The following is a 23,569-nucleotide window of genomic DNA, read 5'->3' on the forward strand; positions in this document are numbered from 1 at the left end:
AAGTTTTGTTTTTCATTTGGAAACCAAGGTCCTAGAGTCCGGAGGAAAGGTGGAGAAGCTCATAGCCCAAGTTGCTTGAAGTCCAGTGTTAATGTGCAATTAAAAGAACCAAAAACTTAAACTACTTCAGTCTGTGTGTACTGAATTTATTTAATACACGAGTTTCACAATTTGAGTTGAATTACTGAAATAAACGAACTTTTCCACAACATTCTAATTTTGAGATGCACCTGTACATTTAATGCAAATTACTTAATGGAAGGTTATATTAAGTATTGTTGAATCACTTGGTCATTTTATGTTGTTTGAGGTGCTTATTTGTGTATATTGCTAAAAGAGATTAAATAAACTTCCAGAATAAAACTTTTTTTTGGTCACTGTTGTTAAATTTAGTTGATTTTTATTTTATGGCTTTGTTTCAAAGTTCATTCCCTTTCTAGAGCCGAGTCAGCAGAGAGTAGTACGCAAGTATCCTTCCTGCCAGAGCTATTGGCAATGTGTATTGATAAGTACCGGCTATACGAATGCACCATCATACTCACACTTTGTGTGACTGACTTTAACTTGGGATAAACCATGCACAAAAATATTTTTTGAAATGTATTTAATGTCATGTAGAATATTTCATTTCAGTATCTTTACTCATATAAATGAATCAATTGTAAATAAATAAGGCTAACAGATTGTCTTTTTTGAAATTTACAATGTTAACTTTCTCTACACTGCAATGTTAGTAACAGAATGAATCATACAGTGAACATACAAAAACAATAATAAATAACAGAATCATTAATAGACATGAACAACTTTGACACTGTCTTTAATGGAAGCCTGTGATTACACTCACAGTGGGGTTGTGTACTGTCAGCATGCCTGTGTTCATCTCGCACTTTGTGAGCTGCGAGACAGTACTTCATTTGCACTGCAGCAGGCATTTATCCAGAGCACATCTCAAGAGTGCTGTAGCTTTATGTGTCAGTGGATGGCCAGGGTTAAGAGTACTGCTCCACAAAATGCTGGTGAAACTCCTTAATCTTTGCCAAAACTATCTTCAGTTTCTCTACTGGAGGAAGGATGGTCATTCTGTAGGAGAAGAATGCACAAAAACAGGTACAGTTAATCAAGAGAGGGATTGAAAGAATGTCAAAAAGTGTAAGAATTCTTAAGATCACTGCACATATGCGTTTTTCAGTTTGTTTTTTTTTCTTGTATTCGTCATCCTTTCCTACCAAAATGCTTGCTATGGATGTGAAAACGCAGAAAATTTAACCTGATCCGCTTTCGTTATGATGGACGAAAGTTTCGGAGGCACTGTGTAAACATGACTGACACAACGTGAGGTCATATTTATTTTTTAACATGCAAAAATTTTGGACAGAAATTTTGTACTCAGTGCGCAATGACCTTTAGTGTTTTGCAAAGTGCCAATAGTACTCTTATTTGACTGATGCCCAAAGTAGACTCCCACCCTGCATCCGCTTCTGCATCCTTGATCTGCATTGTGCTATCAACAGGTTGTGATGTGCAGTGGTCAAGTGAATGGTCTGTCTGAATTTACTTTTCACACTTTATTTGGTATTCATAGCAGGTGAGAGAGACTAATTGACAAAACATCTATAGAGCTAACGTTTTACAGAGTTCAGCTCCAACCCAAACTCACCTAAACCAGGTAATCAAGTAGAAAATTACAGGTACACTTAAAATGATTTAATGATGTTATTCACTTTATTTAAACAATTCATTTTGAAGTAACACCATTGTATTAGGTTTCTCATTTAAACATGACTGCATCATATTAAACTGACTTGAAATGGTTATTTTTTGTTTTACCTCTTTTTTTATTTTGAAAGAACATGTTTCAATCAAGTAACACCTTTGTCACAAACATATCCATAGTTAATCTCATCATTCTTGTTTGTATCCCACATTGCTGCCATAACACCATGGTGCAGTGAGTGTTACTACAGTAAATCCATGGTAATGATGGCAATGTGTAGATTGAAAAGCCGTCTGACTGTCTCGTTGCACACAGTCATTTGTGTTCATCGCTGAATTCAAGTGTTTCACACTGGATCTCACAGCACTGTTTAGTGCTCGCGTGACAGAGTAAATGCATCTTCCGTAGTGAGCTCGAGCAGTGTGGCAGTTTGAACTTCGGTCCGTATGCTGTTTTGTTCCGCTTTTGGCACATAAAAGTTATATCGAACATTTATCGAACTCTTCATATCGTTTTATCAAGGAAAATTATATCGCGATAATATCTCGTTATCGAATTATCACCCAGCCCTACGCCAAAGGGTCCTGACCAAGTGTCAATATGTGATGAGTTGGGAGTGAGAACGTGTTGGTATAAAGGGAGAGTAACCTGAAATGGTAGGTGCCATCTCGCTGCCCAAAGCCACTGCCAGGAACCAAACAGATGCCTTTTTCTTCCAGAAGCTTCATACAGTAAAACATATCTGGAGCTTGTCCCTTCTCCTAAAATGGAAGTGGATAGGGGAATTCGGTTATGAGTTTTATGATACTGTTTAATTCAACCAAGTGAACAATAATATTGTATTGTAATATTGTAAGTGTAAATGTGTTCATATTGTTCATAATGACATTATTTGCTGGAGACATCACACTTTTCTAAGGACATACTTGTAAACTAATTACAAATTTAGGATCAAATCCTCAGGTCACAGCGAAAATGTGTTTTAAGTGTAGTGGTATTACTCAGTTTACTTTGTTGTTCAAAGCCAGCCTTTGTGATTTAAGGGCATGATTATTCTGAAATTATTCACTATTATGTACTGAACAACATAATCTTCTGGAACAAATAAAGGCCAAAATGATGCTGCTTTAATAACTAACATAAGGGAGCACAATTAATTCATTTTATTCACCGTAGGCCTATAATCCAAAAATATTAACAATAATATTTGAGAAAATTGTTTGATAATAAGAAACAGATAATATTTGAAAAAGATAATATTTGATAATAAGAAACACCCACTGCTTTTGGCCTTAAACACAATTTTGGCCACCATTTTTCCATTTCTAGGTTCATAAAGGATCTGTGACATCTCTTACAGTGGAATATGCTCCCAATCAATTAACTTCAAAGGGACGTTAAGGTGCAGCCACATTAGCACATTATCAAAGTTCTGTTGTCAATAGTGTGACAATGTATGAAGCACATCTCACACAGAAGTCATTTTCAAACCAAGTCTGTTAGAAATCAAATCAGATAGCTATCTGATCAGTAAAAACGCATGAAGTGACAACTGAATAAATGTTAGATTTAACTGATCACAAGTTGATCCTACCTTGGCCTCCAGGATGGCTTTTTGTGGGAGGTGGATACGTGGGAAAGTGTACATTGCACCCTGCACTGGGTTACATTTTATTCCTGGGACCTGATTCAAGATTTCTTGTGTCATGCTGGCTTTCTCTGCCAGTGTGGCCAAAGTGTCTGTACGCTCCTAAAGACCATGGAGAAAAGATTTGATTACTTTCTTGTTAGTTTTTTTTAATGGGGAGGGGGGGTGAAACAAGTTTAGACTTGTGAAACCGTCCTCAACACAAAATAACACTCAATTTCAAGATTTACTCTTCTTATGGAATCAGCTTCCAGAAGAGATCAGATGTGCTCAAATCCAGACTCAAAACTCAATCTGTTTAGTTGTGCATTTACTGAATGAGCACTGTGCTACATCCGAACTGACTGCACTGTATTTTATGTATAATCATTTTTTAATGTATAATCCATTTTTCATGAGCTGAACTCAAAGATCTAAGACTTTTTCTATGTACACAAAAGGCCTATTTCTCTCAAATAATGTTCAAATGAGCGTGCAATTGGCATGCTGACTGCAGGAATGTCCGCCAGAGCTGTTGCCTGTGAATTGAATGTTCATTTCTCTACCATAAGCCGTCTCCAAGGGCATTTCAGAGAATTTGGCAGTACATCCAACTGACCTCACAACCGCAGACTATGTGTAACCACACCAGCCCAGGACCTCAACATCCAGCATCTTCACCTCCAAGATTGTCTGAGACCAGCCACCCGGACAGCTGCTGCAACAATCGGTTTGCATAAACAAAGAATTTCTGCACAAACTGTCAGAAACCAACCATCTCAGGGAAGCTCATCTGCATGCTCGTTGTCCTCATCGGGGTCTCGACCTGACTGCAGTTCGTCGTTGTAACTGACTTGAGTGGGCAAATGCTCACAACTGATAGTGTCTGGCACTTTGGAGAGGTGTTCTCTTCACGGATAAATCCCGGTTTTCACTGTACAGGGCAGATGGCAGACAACGTGTATGGCATTGTGTGGGTGAACGGTTTGCTGATGTCCACGTTGTGTACGGCCCCATGTTGCAAGGATCTGTATACAATTCCTGGAAGCTGAAAACATCCCAGTTCTTGCATGGCCAGCATACTCACTGGACATGTCACCCAATGAGCATGTTTGGGATGCTTTGGATCGGCGTATACAGCAGCGTGTTCCAGTTTCTGCCAATATCCAGCAACTTCGCACAGCCATTGAAGAGGAGTGGACCAACATTCCACAGGCCACAATCAACAACCTGATCAACTCTATGCGAAGGAGATGTGTTGCACTGTGTGAGGCAAATGGTGGTCACACCAGATACCCCCCCAATACAGTAAAACTGCACATTTTAGAGTGGTCTTTTATTGTGGCCAGCCTAAAGCACACCTGTGCAATAATCATGCTGTCTAATCAGCATCTTGATATGCCACATCTGTGAGGTGGATGAATTATCTTGGCAAAGGAGAAGTGCTCACTAACACAGATTTAGACAGATTTGTGAACAGTATTTGAGAGAAATAGGCCTTTTGTGTACAAAGAAAAGGTCCTACATCTTTGAGTTCAGCTCATGAAAAATGGGGGCAAAAACGAAAGTATAATTTTGGTCAGTATAAATCAATATTTAAATCATTTTAAATGTTCTTAAATTCTTTGTTTTTATTGTTGTGATTATTATTATTTTTTTTATGATTACTTTAATTCCTTTTACGTACAGCACTTTGAATTACAATTGTGTATGAAATGTGCTATATAAATAATGTTGCGTTTTAAAAAATATTTAGAGATATTATTATTGCTATTTATTGTTGTGATATTTACAAAGCAACTGGGTTATTTTTCAGAGTGCACAAAGGAAACAATCAATGGGACAATATAGACCTTGATAAATGTGTCATATGAGGGTTCATCTGGTTGGGGTGGATTGACCACCACATCTAGAAGAGCCTGTCCAGGCACTGGAGGACACAGCCGCACTGACACCAGCTTAGTAAGTTGAAATTTCACCTCAGGATCTAGATTTATAACCTCCATATAACCACCACGAAAACCACACCTTTAAAAAAGCAAGACAAACAGGTTTAAATGCTTAACTTTTTACTTGATGTATTTTAGAACAATACTATTTGGGCAAAACAAAAAACTTAATTCACAGTATTTGTATACTGTAGGTTTTTCCCAAATAATCTCACAACCTTCATTTCAAACTATGGAGGAACAATATAGGAAATTTTCTTTAAATTGACTGCAAAAGTGTTTGTAATTGGTGAATGTAATATGTGATTGTGCTCAAACATGCTTGCGTTATATGTGAGATCAAAAAAATTGATTATGGAGCTTAAAGAAAGCATGTTTGTGGTTATGTTTACCATATTTGATGAGCTCTATGTATGTGTTGATCAATGTTTATATGTGAATAAAAGCCTCAATTCATCTTTTTATTATATAAAGTATCGCTGTCAAACGATTAATCATGATTAATCGAATACAAAATAAAAGTTTGAGTTTGCCTAATAAATGTGTACTGTGTGTAATTATTACGTATATATAAATACAAACACATTTGTGTAATATATGTATTTATTATAATTTTTGTATAATTTATATTATATATAAATAAAAATATTTTGTACATAAATAACATATATGTCTTAAATATATACATTAATTTGTTTGTATTTATACCCATTGCACACACATTTATTAGGCAAATTCAAACTTTTATTTTGTTTGCGATTAATCGCGATTAATCACTTGACAGCCCTAATATAAAGCAATCGTGTCTTTTCAGAGGTCTTGAAACGTTTAAATTGTATAACTTTTTGGTGTAATGGGCTTTTAATGGAGGGACAGAAACCTCTCAGGTTTTATCAAAAAAATATCTTCAATTGTGTTTCGAAGACAAATAAAGTGTTACAGATTTGAAATGGCATGAGGGTGAGTAAATAATGAACCAGATTTATTAAATTCTATAATACTCTCTATGGAATAATTCTCCCAAATAACCTAAAAACCATTTGCATTTTTCTTGTTTTGGATACTCACTCTCCCATGTAGCACTTTGACGTTGAATGAAACGAAGCAAGTTCCACTTTCTCAGAGTATTCTGGACCCATTTCAAACAGCACCTTCTTAAAGGAGTGAAATTTACTCCCTTCCGCGTAAACATTGTCTTGATAGACCTGGATAAAGCAGGGCATGTCGAAAATATTATTAATGTGTGTTTGTATATGTATTTAATTGCAAAAAATAAATGTACAATGTATAATAAATGTATAAGTTGATTTACAAATCACCTCATCAGCCATAAGAAAAAGTTTTTCTGCTGCAGCAAATCGGATAACGTCCTCAATGCATTGCCGGCTTTGCACTTGACCTGTCAGGTAAAGGCAAACAATGTTGCCAAATTACTTTGATGTTTTCCAGCACAATGATTGTTCACGATTGTTCTTCACAACTGCAACAATTTTATGCAAATAAAAGTTTGAGTACTTGAGAAATCCTTAATAAATGCTACTACAGGGTTCTGTAGGTTTTATGAAGGATAATTTAAGAAAACCTTTTTAAGACCACGTAATGGAAATGTAAAGAATAATTGAAAGGAACACAATACTGTATGTCAACATCTCTAAGTGAAAACCTAGTAAGCAGACAATGAGTTGTTTTAGCAACTTCCAACAGATCTCTATTGCTTTTAATTCATTTTACATGAAAAAAAAAAAAAAAAAGATTTAAGCTGAATAACCCCCAATAGGGTCTGGCTGCAATTTCAGACATGCACTCTCAGACTTGCACTCTCAGACAACAGCATTTCCAGAAGTCTTTTTAATTTGTATTTTATATATTTTATATATATATATATATATATATATATATATATATATATTTTTTTTTTCATTGAATATCTCAGCATTTTACAATAATAGCCAGGTGGTGAAGACAAGAAAAAAAGAAACTAAACTACAATGTAACTCGCAATCGCTACTTGCACTCTCTGCTACCTGCGACATCCCTTGCAATCCACACAAATCGTGCGTATTGCCAATGGAGACAAGTTGCTGTGGTGGTTAAATGATTAAAACGAATTTAATAGCATAACGTACAGGATCCTGCAAGTCTTCTGTAGGAGATAAAGACAAGACCTGCAAATCTGTGGCCACAGAACAGCAGAATATAAACACTGTGCAAAATCTCTCGTTAAGCATTTTCCTTCTGTAGAAAACCATTAACACTTAATATGGCTTAATGTATTAAGTGCTATTAAAAGATCAAATTGGATATACAATTTTATTTTATTAATATAATGTATATGTATATAGTGTTTGTAATTAAGTTCATTGTAATCACCTGTCTTTATAAGTTGATTTCAGTTCAGTGTTTGTCGTCTGGTCTCGTCAATGTGTACGTGAGTGTTTCTACCCTCCTGTTGTGGATCTACCTGTTTTGGAATTACCTGTGGATTATAATAAAGATTTTATCTTTAACCTTTGTCTCCGTTCGCCCCTTCCTCACACGTTTGCCCTGCGTTTTGTTTTTTTCGTTTTGATCAGTGTTTTATTTTATTGTTTTATTTTTTTTTTCTTTATGAATGATCCTGCTGTCCTCGTCCTCCTGCTAGAGCAGGGGGACCGCTCTCTCGAGGACCACACTGAAGACTTTGTGTTTCTGGCGAACTAAACACGCTACCCGGACTACTACCTCTGCCCTTTCTATTTTGCTGGACTGAACACCACCACACGAGCACAGTTGTCTGGGGAGGGTCCTCGAGAAAGCCTCACAGCCTTCACTGAGTGGGTGCTGGTGTCCTGCTATGCGGACGACGAGATCAACCCCACTCAGGACCCAGAGCCCAGCCCACCATCACCCCGCTATGTGGAGCTGCATGAGCCCACCCCAGATGGAGAGCCAAAGCCCACCGCGACACATGAGCCATCGCAAAGGAGAGCGACTGAGCCAAGGATTGCCCCGGAGCTAGAGCCCAACACGTCTGATCAGGTGCGTGAGCCGGCAATGAAGCCCGCCACAGAAGAGATCACAGTGAGGCATGAGGGCGTGGACGGAAGCCCTGCCCACTGCACTGCCACTGGGGGTGAGCAAACACTGGACTCTGGAGATTTAATTGACTTTGTTTGTGAACTATTGAACTACTGAACTGGAAAGAAATCCCACCCAACCTCCCTCTCCCGCCGCCTCTCATTGACCTGTTCCCTGCCTCGACGCCCGTTCTGCTGAATCCTGTCAGCCCCTCTGCTCACCCTCAGCCCACCATCTGTGGTGTGGGCTCACCGTTGGTCTGCCCATCTCCAGCTCCATTGGCATCGAGTCTGGTGGATCCCTCAATGTCGCCTCCAGCCTCCGAGGCCCAGACACTGCCTCAGTCCTGCGACCCAGCAGCTCCACCATGGCTTCCAGCTCCCTCGTCTCCACCGGAGCCCGTCAGTCCAGCAGCTCCACCGGGCTCCCTCATCCCTCCGGCTCCGCCTTGGTCAGTCATCCCCCTAACTCCACCTCGGGACTGCACTCCTCCGGCTGCGCCTCGTCCTTTCATCCTTCCAGCTCTGTTGGGCTCCTCCTTCCCTCCAGCTCCACCTCAGTCTTCTGTCGCTCCAGCTCCGAAGACTATCTCCTACAGAAGACTTGCAGGACCCTGTACGATTTGCTATTAAATTCGTTTTAATCGTTTAACCACCACAGCATCTTATCCCCATTGGCAACGCGCAGCATTTGTGTGGATTGCAAATGAGCTTGCAGGTAGAGATCAAAGTGACAATTGCGAGTGACACTGTAATTTTGTTTCTTTTTTCTTGTCTTTACCACCTAACTACTGTTGTAAAATGTTGAGAAATTTATTTATTATTTTTTCAATTAAAAAATAATAAATAAATAGAATAGAATAAAAAATAAAACAGACTGCAAGTGATGTCACTTCCGGAAGTGCAGGTGTCTGAGAGTGCATGTCTGAAAATTTCATACACTATTGACAGATATTTGTTCTTGCTTGATCAATTAAGCTTACTTGATTTTGTTAAATTCCCAAGAAAACAAGACTTACTCTTACTGTGCATCTCAAGTAAATGTATGTTTTTGTTTTTGCAGTGCATGCAACATTTCCTGCCATAACTTTATGCATTTAAGACTTTCTTCTCTGATTTTGGTAATTTGTGTAGGGGCGAATTAAGACCTTTTTCAAGACCACCAGAAACCCTGCAATAAAGAAAAGATATCCATGTCGAAATTTAAGAGTAATTTGAAACGTGAAGGAATCATAAATTAAAGCTATTGTGACACATATTAAGAGAAGAAGAATTGATGTGTCAGGTGTTTCAGCAAAAAGAGGCTTCTATACAGGATTAATATCAATTAACTTATATTTCAAACACAAACTAGCCACCATAATAAAAGCGGATACATTTGTCATCACACCTGTGGGGTTGCCAGGATTGATAATACACAGTGCTTGAGGGCTGCAGTGCTTCTTTGCTTCCTGCAGGGCGCGTCGTAACTCATTGATGTCCAAACTCCAGCAGTTGTCTTCATCCAGATAATAACTGATTTGTACTGCACCCAAATCGGCCAGAGCAGCGGAGTACAGTGGGTACTGAGGGATGGATATCATCACTCCTGTACGAGACACTCCTTCTCCTGACACCAGCAGCTTAAGCATTGTCTGACACATAGATAAATACAGATCTTTAAGTAATTCTGATATTTTGTTCTTTACCACACTGAAAATATTGAAACATATAGTATCCAGAAGGTCATGAATAAAACTTTGCATAGATTTTATCCTAAAAGTACACGTTAAACAAAGTAAACTTTTGCACACACACAAGTTTTTATAAAGCCATTTGTACACTACAATCTATGCAAATTTAAAATGACTGTTATCAGAAGTGCAAACACATATTAGCCTTGTTCTACACCTTGTATCCTTCACAAAATAAACATACATAAAAAGCTGACACTGTATTTTTTAAAACCCATGACCTAATCTGCATATTATTCTAATTTTTATGCATATTATTTTTCTTCTTATTCAATAAAACTTATTCAGTTTTATTTATTTTTAATGTTATAACTTTCAAATTATTGGCATTAAATTAGTTTAATGGACAAAACTGGAAAATTGTTTAATTTAGCTGTGATTTATCTTGTTTATACAATGGCCACTTTTCAGCATGGATGAATTAAAGCCATCCTTGATGTTTGCCACACAAACATTTTGGATTAGACTAACAGTTCATTTTTATAAATTACTTTATCTACAGGTACATTTACTTTAATTTTAAGTTACAGGGCAGTGCTGACAGGGGTGTCAAGTGTCAAGAGAGTCCTACAAAATTTTGCTCAACCCATTAATTAAACCAACCTATCTGTACCTCATAATCAAAGTTCTCAGAATTGAAAATTACAGGTTGGAGTGTTGGAGCAGGTTGGACCTAAACTTCACAAGACTTTGTAGATGAGACTCTGGTCTAAAGTGTGTGGATGATACACATATTTATTTTGTAAAAATCAATTTACATGAACACTTTTTTAAATGAATTTAACTTTTTGGTCTGTTTGTCATATCTGCTTACCACAATCCCATCACTGGCTCCTGTGGATAAATAAATGTTGTCAGGGTCACATGTGATTCCTCCATCTCGCCGTTCAATGTAGCGTGCGACGTCCTGCCGAATCATTTCAATTCCCTGACTAATACTGTAAGCACCTGAAAGATCCAGAAAGCCAAAAAATTAATTAATTTAAAAAAAAAGAATTATATATAGTAAATATATATGTTTACAACCTTGTTTCAGCCTTTCAATATAAAAAACCTTACTGACTCCCTCATAAGGACAGTCTCTTGTCACTATGATGCAGAGGTCTCAAACTCAATTCCTGGAGGGCCGCAGCTCTGCAGAGTTTAGCTCCAACCAGCTCCAATTCACACCTGCTTGGAAGTTTCTAGTGATCCTGAAGACCTTGATTAACTAGATCAGGTGTGCTTAATTAGGGTTGGAGCTAAACTGTGCAGAGCTGTGGCCCTCCAGGAATTGAGTTTGAGACCAGTGCTATGATGTAATGGTGTGACAATGTAACCTGCACTGAAGTCAAACTCACCATCACTAACACACAGACCGCTTCTCATTACCAAGTACTATTATTAAACTCAATTACTATGCATATTTATTGAACAATAATATTTAATAAACAATAATAGCCATTATAAAAAGAAATAAACACGCAAATAATTCAGTCAAAAGTACAAAGGCAACGCTCTGATACAACATTAAAGTTATATACAAATATAAAGCTATTAAACTTACACTCAGACAAAACTATTTGCTCTGGAACAAATTATAGATCAATGAGACATAGCCGAAACAAACTATATCTTAAGTTTATCCACTATAGAGACTTTAGGTTCCTAAGTGCTGATGGCCTGGAGCTCACATCTCAGGATTTTTAGAAATAAACCGCATCTCAGGGAAGAAAACAAGTGTAAGGGCTATGTCACAGTTCTGTCGATCTGTCTACTTTGGTTTAGTCCTTGTTAACGTTATCTGGTTCACCTGTCTGTCATTATTAGTTTGCCTTTATAAATCTGTCTTTGTCATGAGTTCCCTGTCGGTCTTTATTGTTGATTTGAGTTTCAGTGTGTGTGGATATCGCTCTGTGTTCCTGCCTGTTCCTCTTGAAAGTAATTAAAATAAGATTTGTTTCGTACGTTGTATCCTGTCTTCCATCCAGCACCAGCAACCGTAACAGGCTAGAAGTACTATATGTTCAATGTCACTGTACTGTTGTTTAACAACATAACCTGAATGTTTATCAGGTAAAATGTAAAATGTAAAAAAAAAAAATCTGGGACCTTTATCCCTTATCTAGGATACAGTACCATTGTAAATACTTAAGTCTAAGTACTTAAGTTTATTGTATGTCTAAACTGACTAAGGTCTATATACATGCAACACAAATTTAGACTTATCACCCCAGGCAAACTTTTTCCCATCTTCTATTGTCCGATTACATTCATACAAATTGTAGCCTCAGCTTCCTATTCTTAGCTGACAGCTTTTCAAATCTGATATTTGATTTAACAAACAGTTCAACATGTTGAACTAATAAATTGTATATGCAGTCATGGCCAACAATATTGGTACCCTTGTAATTCTGTCAGAAAATGCAACACTTCTCTCAGAAAATGGTTCCAGTTGTGAATGTTTTGGTATTCATGTGCGTATTGTTTTTGTTTGCACTGCAACAACAGAGAAGAAAAGTCAAACTTAATCAAATTTCACTCAGAACTCAAAAATGGAATAGACAAAATTATTGGCACCTTGTCAAAATTTATTTATTTAGTGTTTATTTAACAGGGACAATGCAGAATAACATTACAGATGCTCTACATACAGGCTTCTAGCCAATGGCTAATTTGCAGCCCCAGTCCCTGGTTAGGCTTTTAAAATACAATTAAAAAAAAATTAAAAAAAATATATTAAAAAAATAAAAACAAGTACAAATTCAATAAACATAACAAAAATCGAAGACTGTGTAATGCCATCAATGTTCACAAACCTGTTTTGGTTTGAACCATTTTTTGATATTTTTCAGAAAAATGTTCAACTCTGTTTGCATTTTCAGTTCAAGTGGCAAACTGTTCCAGAGCAGTGTCCCTTTAACTGAAAACGTGGATTGAGCAAATTTAGTTTTTCTTTTAGGCACTATACAGTTCTGTGTAGTTGCACCTCTTGTAGAGATCCCTCTACTATTCTGTTTTACTATTAATTGGCATATAACATCTGGAGCAAGCTTATTGACACATTTAAAAACCATTTTAATAAGAGACAGATTCATAAAATTGTCAAAACTAAGCAAACTGTATTTTTGTAAAATGTTACAATGATGCCATCTGATTGATTTCTTATCTAAAATTTTTAAGGTTTGTTTATATAGGGACTGAACTGGTTTGATAGTCAGATAAGAGACCTGACTCCAGACAATCACGCAATGTGACATATGTGAGAAGACCATTGCGTGTATATATAACTTAGCTGCTTTAAGTGATAAATATGGTCTAACCATAAAAAAACAATTCAGGTTTGTTCTGATGGTTTTACAAAGCCTCTTTACATGCACATCAAATTTTAATTGAGAATCTAGAAGTTTTTGAAGAATTCAAAGTCAAACAATTATTTTGCAACCACTGTGAAACACCAGTCATTTTATTTGTTAATATATCTGCTGCTACGTGTGGAGACTGTGCTGATACATAAATAACTGTGTCATCTGCATATAACTGACATTTAGTTTCCTTATTGTAAATTGTAGGAAATAATTGCTTTTTAAGCATGTGATGCTCCCGTAATTTGTATTTAGACACACCTGTGGCAAGTAACAGGTGTGGGCAATATAGTAATTACACCTGCAACCAGTTAAAATGGAGAAAAGTTGACTCAAACTTTGTGTTGTGTGTCACACTGAGCATGGAGAAAAGAAAGAAGTGTAAAGAGTTGTTTGTGGATTTGAGAGAAAATATTGTGGAAAAACATAGACAATCTCAAGGCTACAAGTCCATCTCCAGAGATCTTAATGTTCCTGTGTCCACTGTGCGCAATATCATCAAGAGGTTTACAGCCCATGACACTGTAGCTAACCTCCCTGGACATGGACGGAAGAGCAAAATTACAATTACAACGAAGGATTGTTTGAATGGTGGATAAAGAACCCTGATTAACTTCCAAACAAATTTAAGCTGATCTGCAGACACAGGGTACAACAGTGTCAGCTCGCACTATCCATTGCCATCTGAATGAAAATTAACGCTATGGTAGGAGACCCAGGAGGACACCACTGCTGACACAAAAGCATAAAAAAGCAAGACTGGAGTTTGCCAAAACTTATATAACAAAACCACAATCCTTCTAGAAGAACGTACTGTGGACAGATGAGACAAAAGTAGAGCTTTTTGGTAAAGGACATCTTGGCACTGTTCACAGAAAAAGAAATGAGAAAAGAACACAGTCCCTACAGTCAAACATGGTGGAGGTTCAAAGATGTTTTGGGGTTGCTTTGCTGCTTCTGGCACTGAATGCCTTGACTGTGTGAACTGTATCATGAAATCGAATGATTACCAAAGAATTTTGGGGCGCAACGTAGGGGCCAGTGTCAGAAGGCTGCGTCTCCACCAGAGGTCATGGGTCTTACAGCAGGACACTGACCCGAAACACGCTTCAGAAAGCACCCAGAAATGGTTACAAACAAAGAGCTTGAGAGTTCTGAAATGGCCAGCAATGAGTCCAGATCTGAATCCCATAGAACACCTGTGGAGAGATCTCAAAACACCAGTTGGGAGAAGGCATACTTAAAATATGAATGACCTGGAGCAGTTTGCAAAAGAAGAGTGATCCAAAATTCCAGTAGAGTGGTGTAAGAAACTCATTCATGGTTACAGAAAGTAATTAATTTCAGTTATTTTTTCCAAAGAGGGTGCTACCAAATATTAACTTAAGAGTGCCAATAATTTTGTCCAGTGCATTTTTTGGGTTCTGTATGGAATTGTATCAGATTTGATTTTTCTTCTCTGTTTTTTGTGTTGTTTCAATGCAAACAAAAAAAATATACATGTGAGTACCAAAACATTTGCAACTGCAACGATTTTCTGAGAGAAGGGTTGCATTTTCTGACAGAATTGCAAGGGTGCGATATTTTTGGCCATGAGTGTACACACAATAAACTAAAAAACTAGATTAGTATATATCCCCCGGTTTCACAGACAAGGCTTAAGCCTAGTCCTAGACTAAAATGTAAGTCTGAGCTGTTTCAACTGAAAGAAACTTGCACTGACTGATCTTAAAATATATCAGTGCCTCTGTTTTGTCTCAAGATGCACATCAGTAATGTTTTTTTCTAAGTACGTTTAAAAAAAATTACTTAAATGTCCTAATTGAACTATGGCCTAATCCTGGCTTAGTCTAAGCCCTGTCTGTGAAACTAGGCTATTTTGTTCTTTTTCTTTAGCCTAATTTTTTCTGCGTTTCTCTTTTGCTGTAGTTGAGCATTGACTAATGACTTGACTAATGACTAATGAATGTAAATTTATAACTACAGAGTTTGTATTTGTTCCATTAATTAAAATGAAAAATCAAAGGCTGAGCAAGAGACAGACTATTTCGGCAACAAATAAGTAGCTATTAATTTTGAACAGACTTTACAGTACCGAGACTTCCACCACCACACGCTTGGAGAATGCGGCGAGCTCTACTTTTGGCATCTTCTGGAAATTTGCTGTCTTCTAGAAGATCTGGATAAGAGCACAATGCCAAGACCTGACAAATAAATGGAGCATACGTACAGTATGTAAAAAAACTACTGCTTAGAATACAGCATGACATGCACAATATCTTGTAAACACACCTGTCTGAAAAAGGTGATGGGTTTCTGGCCCATAGCATGGCAGTCACCGATGTTGGCTTTAATGACCTCTGTGAACGGCTTTTTTATTCCCTACATTGATGGAGCAGTTAATGAGAAAGTAGGAAAGGTGGGAAAACAAAAAGAATTAGAGAGAGAAAGAAATGGGAAAAATGACAGAAGATTTATAACTGGGCCAATTAAATTTTCATCCAACTACTCTTTAGTTCAATATTATATAATTTTTCACCAATTTATGTAAATACAAAAAGTTAGAAAGATTTTCTTAAAAGAAAGGTTGCAAAAATGAGCACACCCTTGATTAAATTTAACAATCGCATAATATTGTTGTACTCTATAACTTTAATTACTGTATACTACTCTAGACCTTCTTGGCAATGAAGTTCACAGCAAATTGTACATCTCCTAGAGGTCAACCTCCTTGAGTGCCCTGAAGTTTCATGGGGGGTGTTGCTCAACTTTTCTCCACAAAATTCCCTCACAGGTGTTCAGCTGTGTTTAGGTCAGGTGAAATACTTGCCTACAGCAGGATTTTGTGGAAAAGTTCCCTTTGACTGGTAAACACCTTTAAACTAACATTGGTCTGTGATAATTACATAATAGGTGGTGTGTTCTGGGGCTCCACCTTCATCTCTGGGTCATTTCTTTTTCAGTCCATCAAGTTCAGACAGCTATGCTTTAAATCACTGCTGATTTAGCGATTAGCGATGATGACAGATGGCAAATGAATTACTGTTTTGATCCAAACAGCCAAATGGGTTTACTATAAGGTCTGAAATTGTTTGTAATTCAGTTTAATTAATTCGTACAGTTCACTCAACAATGAATCGTTTGCAGCTGTTTCTCACACCATAATTGGATATTGCACAGTGAGTATCCTATGTGTCCACCAGCTGCTTTATGTACTGCAATGATTAATCTGCATCAAATTTGCCAGCTCTTGCTATGAAATGTTACGCCACTGTTTCACCAGAGTCAGTAGAAATGTCTTAATGTCCTAAGTAAATAATTATTTATGGTTTTAAACCCTTTCCAAATAAAGATCTGTAAAGCTTATTTGGATTTTATAAAATGATCTTTAAAATACAGTATCCTAAAAAAATGGATGCGTGGGTTTTTTTTAGTTTAAGACACAAAACTTTCAAATGTCTATTAGTTTTTCAGCAGTGAAGCATTCTATTGCACATGCAGCTTGTAAATGGCACAGTACTGCAGGTTTATATCCACATACAGTGCGCCCACTAATATTGGCACCCTTGGTAAATACAAGCAAAGGTGGAAAAAATCTGCATTGTTTATCCTTTTAATCTTTCATTCAAAAAATTCCTTCATTCAGATTCTTTCCAGATCCTTCAGAATACCAGCTCCATGTTGGTGTTTCTTCTCTTCAGTTCACCCCACTCATTTTCTACAAGGTTTAGGTCAGGGAACTAAGACAGCCATGGCTGAAGCTTCATTTTCTGCTCAGTGACACATTTTTGTGTTGATTTTGATGTTTGTTTAGAATCATTGTCTTGATGGAAGATCCAAACATGGTCCATTAAAAGATTTCTTACAGAGGCAGTCAGGTTTAGATTTTTTTTATCTGTTGGTATTTGATAGAATCCATGATGCCATGTATCTCAACAAGACATCCAGGACCTCCGACATAAAAAATAGGCCAACGACATTAAAGATCCTGCAGTATATTTAACAGTGGGCATGGGGTACTTTTTATCTCTGTTTGCACCAAACCCATCTGGTGGGTTTGCTGCCAGAAAACTCTTTTATGTTTCATCTGACCATAGAAGCTAGTCCCAATTGAAGTTCCAGTCATGTCTGACAACAGAATATGCTGGAGTTTTTGGATGAGCCAAGACAGGTTTTTTTAAAACCCATTTGAACAACATGTGGTGATGTAGGGGCTGTTTGATATATATTTTTTAGGCTTTCTGACCCCAAGATTCAACTAATCTCTGCAATTCTGCAGCCTTGATCCTTGGAGAGTCTTTGGCCACTCAAACTCTCCTCCTCAGCGTGCATTAGAACGATATAGACACACGTCCTCTTCCAGGCAGATCTGTAGCATCTTTAGTTGATTGGAACATCCTAATTATTGCCCTGATGGTGGAAATGTTTTTTTTTTTATGCTTTAGCTATTTTCTTACAGCCACTTTCTATTTTGTGACGCTCAACAATCTTGTTCTGTACATCAGAACTATATTCTTTGGTTTTACTCCTTGTGATAGATGATTAAGGGAATTTGGCCATTGTGTTCCTCATATTTATAATCCTGTGGAACAGAAAGTCATGACTGGACAATTTGAGTCACCCTGGTGTGCTACAAAATGTAAATATGAATGTATATACTTTAGAGATATTTTACTCATAAGAATTTCTAGGGGTGCCAATAATGGTAGCCAACATGAATTGGAGAAAAAGTAGTCTTTCCTACTTTCAATTGTTTTACTTCAATGAAAGTTTAGAATTTGAATGAAAGATCAAAAATATGCTGATTTATTTTCACAGCCGTCTTTGCTAATTTTTACCAAGGGTGCCAATATTAGTGGGCGGCACTGTGTCCGTAACTGTAACAGGACTCGTGAGAAGCGTGATAGATCCAAGTGCGAGATTTATTACACAGATCGTAGTCAAGACAGGCAGGGTCGATCTCCAAACAAACAGCGTTATCCAGGGCAAAACAAGAACGTAATCCAGAAAACAGGCAGAACGTCAAAATGCCAGTGAGCAGTCCAAAGTAACAAATGAACAAGGCAATGAGACTAGACAAAACTATGGCAATAAAACAAGGCAAAACTATGACTATAAAACAAAACCGTGGCAAAAACAAAGCAAGGCAAGGCAAGGCAATGAAACAGGAAAAACGCTTGGTAGAGTCCGCACAGGCAAAACAATACTTCGGACTGGCTGTTTGGCATGGCCTGCCTTATATGGCTGCCAAACAGGAAGTAACTAGAGAAGCAGCAGAGGAGGCGGCAACAGGCAGTTCATGGGTAAGGGCTCCTTCTGCTGACGTGGCATTACAGAATCCCCCCCTCTAGGAGTGACTCCTGGCGCTCAAAACAACAACAGTCCAGGAGGGTGGGGGAACAGAGGCAAAACAGGGGGTGGGACGGAGGGCCAGGTCTGTGCAGAGGAGGTGGGACTGGATCGTGGAGCAGTGACAGACAGTGAAGCACTGGAGGAACTGGGCCATGGAACAGTGGCAGACAGTGAAGCACTGGAGGAACTGGGCCGTGCAGCTGTGGCAGACAGTGGAACCCTGGAGGACCTGGGCTGTGGAGCTGTGGCAGACAGTGGAACCTTGGAGGACCAGGGCCATGGAGCTGTGGCAGACAGTGGAACCCTGGAGGACCTGGGCCGTGGAGCTGTGGCAGACAGTGGAACCCTGGAGGACCTGGGCCGTGGAGCTGTGGCAGACAGTGGAACCTTGGAGGACCTGGGCCGTGGAACAGTGGTAGACAGTGAAACACTGGAGGGCCTGGGCCATGGAGCAGTGGCAGACAGTGGAACCTTGGAGGACCTGGGCCGTGGAGCAATGGCAGACAGTGTAACACTGGAGCAGAAGTCCACCATGGTAGATTCTGAGGAGCCTGGAGCCATGGTGGGGCAGGCAGAGCAGGCAGCCATGGCGGGGCAGGTAGAGCAGGCAGAGCAGGGAGCCATGGCAGCGCAGGCAAAGCAGGCAGAGCAGGGAGCCATGGCGGGGCAGACAGAGCAGGCAGAGCAGGGAGCCATGGCAGGGCAGGCAGAGCAGGCAGAGCAGGGAGCCATGGCAGGGCAGGCAGAGCAGACAGGAGCAAAGATACCCACAGTGAAACTAATGACATCCATAGCAGAGCAGAGAGTCCATGATTGGCCTCCTTGGCCGTGACATGACAGGCAGAGAGTTCAGGAGGACGCCGCCCCCTTTGGGGGTTCTGCAGCCGGAGCCGCCTCCTCCGGGGCATTGGCGCAGACTCATGCTCAGACGTGGCAGTGAGTTCATGGGTGGACACCGCCTCCGTGGGAGGTTCTACAGCTTTTGCTGACACCTCTGGAGGCATTGGCGCAAATTCGTGGTCAGACGAGACCTCAGGAGCAGACTCGTGGTCAGACGAGGCCTCTGGAGCGCAGTGTGTAGCCCATACGCTCAAAATGGCAACAGCCATTACAGGCAGCACAGTAGATAGTGGGATGCCTGCCGGTCTTGAGGGTGTGGACACATGTGGCTTGGGAGCGTGGGCTCTGTGTGGCTTGGGAGCTAAGACAAGACCTGGCAAGGCTTTGGAAAGGCGGCTACAACCTGACGAGGCTCTGGGATGTCAGCTGATACGAGACGAGGCTCTGGGGGGTCAGCTGAGACGTGACGAGGCTCTAGGAGGTAAGCTGAGACGTGACAAGGCTCTAGGAGGTTAGCTGAGATGTGACGAGGCTTTGGAAGGTCAGAAGGAACCTGGCGAAGTTCTGGCGTGATGGCCATGGCTTGGCGAGGCTCTATACTAGCAGCTATGTCTTGAAGAGGCTCTGTTAGGAGCGCAGCTGTGTCTTGACTTGATTCAGGAAGGTCTGTCGTGACCTGACTTAGGGAGGTCTGCCATGACTTGACTTGACTCAGGGAGGTCTGCCGTGTCTTGACCTGACTCAGGGAGATCTGCCGTGACTTGACTTGGCTCATGAAGGTCAGCTGTGACTTGACTTGGCTCAGGAAGATCAGCTGTGACTTGACTTGGCTCATGAAGATCTGCTGTAACTTGGCTTGTCTCATGAAGATCAGCTGTGGCTTGACTTGACTCGGGAACAACAGCAGTAACTTGGCTTGACTCATGGAGATCTGCTGTGACTTGGCTTGACTCATGGAGAACTGCTGTAACTTGGCTTGACTCATGGAGAACAGCTGTAACTTGACGTGGTTCAGGAAACACAGCTGTCACTTGACTTGGCACTGAAAGTGCAGCCCTGACTTGACTTGACACCGGAGGATCAGCCATCACTTGATTTTCTTTGCGTGCGGCAGACATGGTGAGATGAGTTTTGGATGAGATGATTTTGGACTGATGAGGCTCAGGCGTGGCAGCCATCTTGGCCGGGGACTCAGACGGGGCAGCCATCTTGTGAACAGGCTTGGGGATGGCAGCCATCTTGTGAACAGGCTTGGGGATGGCGGCCATCTTGTGGACTGGCTCTGGGATGGCGGCCATCTTGTGGACTGGCTCTGGGATGGTGGCCATGACAGGTGCAGACTCTGGAACGGCAGGCATGGCGTGAGGAGTCCCTGGAGCGGCAGGCATGGCGTGAGCAGGCCCTGGAGCGACAGGCATGGCGTGAGCAGGCCCTGGAGCGACAGGCATGGCGTGAGCAGGCCCTGGAGCGGCAGGCATGGTGTGAGCAGGTCCTGGAGCAGAAGACGTGACGTGAGCAGGCCCTGGAGCAGAAGACGTGACGTGAGCAGGCCCTGGAGCAGAAGACGTGACGTGAGCAGGCTGTGGTTTGGTGGACATGACTTGAGCAGGTTTTGGCTTGGCATGAGAAGGCTGTGGCTTGGTGGACATGACTTGAGCAGACTTTGGCTTGGCAGGCTTGGCATGAGGGGGCTCTGGCATGATGGTGACAATACCGGACATGACATGTAGGCTCTTTGGTGTGGCGGATACTGGGGAATGGCAGGGTTTATCATCAGCGATCCCCACAGTGAATGCAGAGCCACTCAGAAGCAACGCAAACTCAATGTAACGTACCAGAGACCAGTGGCGGTGATGACCTGCCATTTTATTTAAAATGTCTTTACACAAACCACAGAAGAAAATGTCCTTGAGAAAACTTTCCTTAAAGTCCACCAAGTGACATAGTTCACAAAAGTCCATAATGTACTGCTCAATAGGCCGGTTACCTTGACAGAGTTGAACGAGGCGTGATGCTGGATCCATGGTAGATCTGTGTTCTGAAAGCTGCTGGATCTTTGGGAGGCGAAGTATTCTGTAACAGGACTCGTGAGAAGCATGATAGATCCAAGTGCAAGCTCTATTACACAGATCGTAGTCAAGACAGGCAGGGTCGATCTCCAAACAAACAGTGTTATCCAGGGCAAAACAAGAGCGTAATCCAGAAAACAGGCAGAACGTCAAAATACCAGTGAGCAGTCCAAAGTAACAATGAACAAGGCTATGAAACTAGACAAAACTATGGCAATGAGACTAGACAAAACTATGGCAATAAAACAAGGCAAAACTATGACTATGTAACAAAACCGTGGCAAAAACAAAGCAAGGCAAGGCAAGGCAAGGCAATGAAACAGGAAAAACGCTTGGTAGAGTCCGCACAGGCAAAAAAATACTTCACACTGGCTGTTTGGCATGGCCTGCCTTATATGGCTGCCAAACAGGAAGTAACTAGAGAAGCAACAGAGGGAGCAGCAACAGGCAGTCCATGGGTAAGGGCTCCCTCTGCTGGCGTGGTATTACAATAACAATATCACAAACAAGTATTAATATATTGTAAAAAAATAAATCAAAGCGAAATATGTGCACCAGTACTGATAAATGCTTCTGGCTGCAACAATCTGTAACACTCTCTTCACACTGTGGTTTACAGCACTGTTGTTACTGGGGGAAAAGTTCTGAAGTACTTCAACTTTTGGATACACAATGTTTTAGAACAAATTATATTTTAGTCAGAATTATTGTGCTTCCATACTGTCTGTTTGATGCATATGCGTGCACTTAGCGCTTGTTCGGTGAAGTCTTTAAAATTTAACAAAGACTTGCTGCCTGGACTAGCCTTTATGCAACATGGAAGTACTTACATAAATTTCTAACATTTACAGATAAAGATACAACTAAAAGATGTAAGGCATCCAATGAGAAAAAAATGCCTTAAATGAATTTATCAGCACATGCATCTGACAGTAGGGCATTTGAAGTGACTGTAGACAGTAATCACTTTTAACCGTTGGCTTATGAGTTAGTTTGAAGCATGTCTCATGTTTAGCACAAGTTGGATTCAACTTGATGTGTATTTAATTTTTTGGAATTCTGCTAAACGGATTGATGAATTGATGAAGATACAATTCTTCATTGATCTAAATGTTCTAATATTGTTAAAATTCTAAACAAATGGTTTAACTATGATGTGTATAAAAGCATTATAAATGATCCTTATATTTTCATAAAATGTATATTATGATATGAATTTGATATTAAGTGCAGGTAAGGTCAGCTTTTCGATGTTTAACAATCACCCAAGATATGTTTTAAAAAATAACTAAACTATGTAAGAAGCAGGGGGAGTCATGTAGAGAGCATGTGCTTGCAGCAGATAAGGGGTTGTCATCTGTGAGAAACTGTCTGACAGTTGACACCCAACAAAGATAAACTGTACAGAGCATTTCCTTTCATTGAAGGAACATCACACAAAATTGTTCTTACATATAACCAATGACATTACAACCATCAAACCACCACAGTTGATTGTGATGAGACCCAACTCAAGTAGCCAGCTCACCAGGCTAAGACAGTCATTATCACAACAGTGTGTTCAAGCTTAACTCTATCAGTCTATTTTCAGTGTTATGTAGATTTCACTGTTGTTGTGGTGTCATTTTCCCTGTGCCCTTGCTGCCACTGCCCAGAATACAGTTATATTTAGTGACTACAAATACTTATTTTTCCACAGACAAATGCACATATTTCTTTCAAAGCTCCTTAAGTCTGCATTTTGTTCCTACAGGATGTTATAGAAACATTGGATTCATTCAGACATGCTTATTGTTAACAATAATTCATAATTGGTTTTAACATAATAATTAATTATTATTTCTGTGGTGATAACTAATTGAATTAAACCTGCGACAATGCA

General features: G+C 39.8%; 1 protein-coding gene and 1 long non-coding RNA gene across 2 annotated transcripts in view; both read right to left on the minus strand.

Moving 5' to 3' along the window:
- Window positions 1-257: 257 nt before the first annotated feature.
- si:ch211-217a12.1 (alanine aminotransferase 2-like) overlaps window positions 258-23,569 on the minus strand; it is a 29,777-nt gene continuing 6,465 nt past the window's right edge. The window contains exons 3-12 of the mRNA XM_051124339.1: window positions 15,719-15,808; window positions 15,522-15,630; window positions 10,897-11,030; window positions 9,740-9,983; window positions 6,613-6,692; window positions 6,362-6,498; window positions 5,198-5,372; window positions 3,312-3,467; window positions 2,366-2,478; window positions 258-1,083 (exon numbers count right to left, since the gene is read on the minus strand). Coding sequence (XP_050980296.1) covers window positions 993-1,083; window positions 2,366-2,478; window positions 3,312-3,467; window positions 5,198-5,372; window positions 6,362-6,498; window positions 6,613-6,692; window positions 9,740-9,983; window positions 10,897-11,030; window positions 15,522-15,630; window positions 15,719-15,808 — 1,329 coding nt within the window. The 3' untranslated portion in view covers window positions 258-992. The remainder of the gene's footprint in view (window positions 1,084-2,365; window positions 2,479-3,311; window positions 3,468-5,197; window positions 5,373-6,361; window positions 6,499-6,612; window positions 6,693-9,739; window positions 9,984-10,896; window positions 11,031-15,521; window positions 15,631-15,718; window positions 15,809-23,569) is intronic.
- Window positions 7,669-9,362, minus strand: LOC127174099 (uncharacterized). The gene is made up of 2 exons (XR_007828841.1): window positions 8,603-9,362; window positions 7,669-7,769 (listed from the first exon to the last, which is right to left on the minus strand). It is a non-coding gene; the product is annotated as an uncharacterized LOC127174099 (long non-coding RNA).

Source organism: Labeo rohita, chromosome 12, assembly GCF_022985175.1.
Source record: "Labeo rohita strain BAU-BD-2019 chromosome 12, IGBB_LRoh.1.0, whole genome shotgun sequence".
NCBI lineage: Eukaryota > Metazoa > Chordata > Actinopteri > Cypriniformes > Cyprinidae > Labeo > Labeo rohita.